At 42.0% G+C, this 5,000-nt stretch overlaps 1 protein-coding gene across 1 annotated transcript in view; it reads right to left on the reverse strand.

Annotated features, from left to right (window-relative positions):
* The window catches only part of kif16bb (kinesin family member 16Bb), a 97,975-nt gene that overhangs the window by 63,616 nt on the left and 29,359 nt on the right, over nucleotides 1–5,000 (reverse strand). The window contains exon 9 of the mRNA XM_063191872.1: nucleotides 2,450–2,578. Coding sequence (XP_063047942.1) covers nucleotides 2,450–2,578 — 129 coding nt within the window. The remainder of the gene's footprint in view (nucleotides 1–2,449; nucleotides 2,579–5,000) is intronic.

Raw genomic sequence — 5,000 nt, forward strand, 5'->3', positions numbered from 1 at the left:
TAACAAACAAAAGCATTTCAGCTCCCTAAATAGGATATTTTTAAAGCCTGCTTTTTTATATCTGGATTTTAAATATCTGCTACGTGGAAACGGAAGGGCAAAACCAATGTAACCAGGAGAAAAAAATATCCACATATGAAAATATCCTGCTACGTGGAAACAGCTCCTTAGTGTTTACAGACATGCCTAGTGGGACTTTATGAAACAGTGGCCCTACCTGTGGCTCAATCGGTAGGGCACTGCACTGCTATGCCGGCGAACCGGGTTCAACTCCGGCCTGAGGTCATTTCCCAATCCTCCCCCATCTCTCCCACTCACTTCCTGTCTCCATCTCAACACTGTCTTGTCAAATAATAATGAAGGCAGAAAACCCCCTAAAAATATTTAAAACCAAGGCGAAGTTTTAGTGTTTACAGACATGCCTCTAGGGAAGAGGGAGACTTTATGAAAGAGTAAATCTTCTTGCTGCCCGCTTTCACTCTGACTTTTTCCATATTCTGCTTTACCACAGCTCCTGCCCCAAGTGCACAGCCGGCAGAAAATATTGTCTCACACTTTCGTCTTTTGTCTAGATGTTGAGATGTTAAAATTGTCTCACCTGTTTTTTAGGAGATACATTGGAGAATAAGACCCTGCCTTAATACCAGACCTCTTTTATTGAATTCATAAGATGTTTGTAATGTTTCCTAATGAACGTGATATACTGGGAAGACCCAGTTCAACTAAGTTTCTGTCCTTTTGTCTTCTCTGAGGTTTCCGCATAAAAAGTTATTGGTTATTGCGTCAATAAAACCTTACTTAGATATATGCAAGATGGTAAGATTGTGGTAAGAGGTCATATTTTACTTGGGACAGGCTCAATGTGTCCCCATGCCAACCTCAAACACTTCAAGAGTAGATTTACCCTACCTTACCACACAAGTGCAGAGAAGAAACATGGCCAAAAAGCCATAAAGACTACTGACAAACACTTTCCTTTCTGCTTCAAAAATACAATACACTGTACTATTATACAACACTGTCTATGTGTGCATTTGTTGAAGTGTTGTATCTCAAGCTATTGTACAGAGCGACAATGTACAAAAAGGCTATTACTGTATTACTTGGCGGTACAAGGATATGTCACCCTCACGAGGTTAAGGCAGTGCAAAAGATATTTAGTAATCGGACTGGGGTAGAATGGCAAACATGCCCATAGGTGTTGTGTGCAATTGATTTTTCTTTTAAGACTGTCAAGTTTTCTGCTGCCTCAGCATTTTAAGGCCCGCTCCTACAATATGTACCATCTGCATATACTGTAGCTTTCTTGATGTCAGAAGGGATGCTATGAAGAAATTTGGGCAATAAATTGTGCTAGTAAAAAGGACGAAACAAATCTGTAGCACTGCATGTCTTCCTGGTGTCTTTATAATATTAACCCATTGACGCCTAAAGTACTTACAAAAAAGGGTGCTGAATGCCTGAGCCCTTTTTACGAAAAACTGCCCTCAGCCTATAAAAACCTAAATGTCTCAGCTTCTGACACACATAAAAATATGCACGGAATTGCATTTAAACGTGAAGACCCTCATATTTCATTAGAAGGAGTTCATTCATCTCACACAAACACAGATTTTTAATAAAGTTGTCTCACATCTAATGAGCCTGAATGTTGCATGATGCAGCTCCAGGCGTCAAGGCCAATGTTGCGCAACGCAACATCAGGTATCAATGGGTGAAAAGTGTGAATGCAAGTATTCGACCCGACTAGGTCTTCATCAGGCCAAATAACATGCTACCCACCCTAAAGGTGTTTTACTCTTATCCACTCTTTTAACAATGACAGAAGAGAGAACTGCAGACTTTTGAAAGCATGGAGATGGGGATTGAGTTAGGGACTTTTCAGTAACCTTAAGCTACCCTTGACGCCATGCAGACGCGCTTACGTCTGACTCACACTCACGACAAAAGCAATTAGCTTGCAATTATTAAGGTACTTTAATGGCTGGCTTCATCCATTTACCCTCTGTCTTTGTCCTATCCTATAAACTTACCAAAGTACATTCTTCTCTGTCGATGCAATCGGATTGCAAATGAAAACCTATGTGCCTTTTCCTTTTAGCTCCATTATCTATAATCATTTACGAAGATAATTAAGGTAGCAGCTACAGTACCAACAAACTCTCTGCATGCTTATGGCTCTTCCTTTAAAACGATTCGGAGATGCAAAATACCACTATACTACTATATACTGAGGGGAATTTAAAACATTATTTGAACTAACAAAAAAAAACAAAGTAACTCCCCCCCCAAAAAAACAAAGTTTAAATAAAAAAAAAACCATCTCCTTGGATGAACTCAAGCGCTCACAAACTTTCTTCGCTGAAGGTGACTCACACACTGGTTGATGGAGGCGCTTCTGAGGAGAGTAGTGGTGGTTCGTGGCCCGGTGCACTTCTGACATACTTACTTGCAATCATGATGGTTTTGGAGTTCCCCCCCAAGCTGTCCTTGAGCAGCCAGGTCAACACAGAGTCGCGGTACGGGATGAAGCAGCCCCTCCTCTTCATCACAGAGCCCCCGGACATGCTCGCATCCGCTATGATGGAGAGAGATGGAGATGGGGAGATGGGGGAGAGAGAGAGAGAGAGAGAGAATGGTCGAGTGTGAGAGAGAAATAAAGATAATACAGACAGAGAGTCAGAGAGAGAGAGAGAGAGAGAGAGAGAGAGAGAAAGCAAGAAAGAGGGGGAGGGACGCTAGAAGAGAAGAGTTGGAGACAATGAAACAGACAAAGACTGAAACTAAGTGGGCAACAGACCAAATACAAAGTGAAAAACATCCTCTTTATTTGTACTACAAACAGTGTATTAAAGGTACAACCCCAAGCTCCTGTTGAAATTGATAAATGAACCGTGCACAAACGACCTGCGGCAACAGTGGTAGCAGTTCTCTCTCTCTCTCTCTCTCTCTCTCTGAGGGGTAAACAGCAGAGCCAATGTGCTGTGGAGTCTGGGCAATATGACTGTGCTTATTAAACTACTGACTGAATCGATGAGAGGGGTGGTGGCACAGTATGGGGCAGTCACAACACAACCAGGATGATGCATCGCGTTTAAGGCATTGCAGGCAAGACCGAAAAGCCAGCAAGCTGAACGTTGCCCAAAACGTGGCTAAAAAACCCCAAAAACATTTCCTACCTACGGGTTAGGTTTGGGTCTGATCTTGTTTTGTTGCATATTGTTTACTAATACAACACTGTAAATGAGTTTACCCCATGAGGGCACTGTAGTACCCAGGGCTGAAACCAAATATGGACAAAATGGCTGAGCTTATTTAAATGCTGACTGGAAAAAAATGGGTGGCCACAACATGGGTGGGCACACAAATGGGCATAACACAACCATGATGCATCACATTTAAGGCACGTCATGGCAGACTGAAATGCCAGCCAAAAACATTTTCCAAAATGTAGCATTGGGTCTGGTCTACCACAGTTTTCTTTAGTTATAAATCAATGGGATTCTATAGAACAAGCCCATTAGGATGCTGTGTATTTCCCAGGATTGAGATGACATGGCCAAGTGCCACCAAATATGGACAAAATGGCTGTGCTTATTTAAATGCTGACTGGATCAATGAGAGGGGACGGTGGAACAACAGGGGGGCACAACTAGGCCTGTCACGATAACAAATTTTGCCAGACGATAACGATAACAAGAAATTATTGCGATAATCGATAATATTGTCTCTCGCGCCATTTTCAAACAATATAATGTGTAATAAAAAACACTGCTATGCAAGGTCCGGCCTCCTTCTTGAAACATTGAATGTAACACTTGGGCCAGCAGACTCAGAGGTTTAAATAATTAAGATTGACGCCTGCTCCAAGAAGAAATGTGTCAAACAATATAATGACGTAAAAATGCAATAAAAATGTGACTACACCCCTTCACATTTTTAAAGCATCACGGCGGGGGATATATATATATATGTTTTTAAATACATCCTCATGGAGCACAATAGGCTCTAAATAGGCTTTTTTGTATTTATTATTAAGGTAAGTTATATAGTCTTTCTTTAACATTTTCTGTTATTTATCTTTCTCAAGCACACTGAATGGCTTAGGCCTATCCATGGTGTGATGTAAAATAACCTACTGGTGGGGTATTGTTAATTCACAAATTATTACTTAGACAGCTTATTTCAGACAAATGCACGTTGTTACTAGCTAATTGTCAGTCAAAACCCAAATCAGCCCTGTTAAAGGCATTTCAACATCAGCAAAAAGCAAAAGAGCATGAACAGATGCACAAGTTCTAGCTCTCTCTCTCTCTCTCTCTCTCTCTCTCTCTCTCTCTCTCTCTCTCTCTCTATCTCTCTCTCTCTCTCTCTCTCTCTCTCTCTCTCTCTCTCTCTCTCTCTCTCTCTCTCTCTCGCGTTCTCTCTCGCGTTCTCTCTCTCCGATACCCTCGACTGGAACAAGTTGCAATTCTGCGCACTTTAAAGTCCTTTATGAACGCCCATACATTGATTCTTCTGAGTTATGAGTCGCCATGCCTCTGTTTCCCCTGTAGCGCGCTCAACCGTTCACATTCTCCTGGTGTGACAGATATAAATCCACAAATCTTATCTTCATGATTTGCTTGCGGACTGCCTACTCATATTGTTAGGTCTAAATAAACAAGAAATATAGCGAAAATCACAAAAAGAACAGACAACGAACGTCGGGGTAGGAGGCGCATTGAAATAATAGTGGAAACTCGGCGAGGTTTAAAATAACAGCCTCAGAGCAAGTTTGTCGCGACGGCACCACTATTTCGGCACAAACACGTCTTCGTCGTGGATATTGGGTTGCGCATGTTTCAAAATGAACATTTGCCTCAGTGTTGGAGCTGTTCATTACCCTCTCTGAGGAACGTTGCAGATGCGCTGACTGAGACTGGAAGAATATTGCGCTCCTAGTCTCTAGCGCTGATTCTTTGTGGAGGCTTATAAGCGACGCGCGGGAACACCAGCGT

Source organism: Engraulis encrasicolus, chromosome 24, assembly GCF_034702125.1.
Source record: "Engraulis encrasicolus isolate BLACKSEA-1 chromosome 24, IST_EnEncr_1.0, whole genome shotgun sequence".
In the NCBI taxonomy this organism is placed as follows: domain Eukaryota; kingdom Metazoa; phylum Chordata; class Actinopteri; order Clupeiformes; family Engraulidae; genus Engraulis; species Engraulis encrasicolus.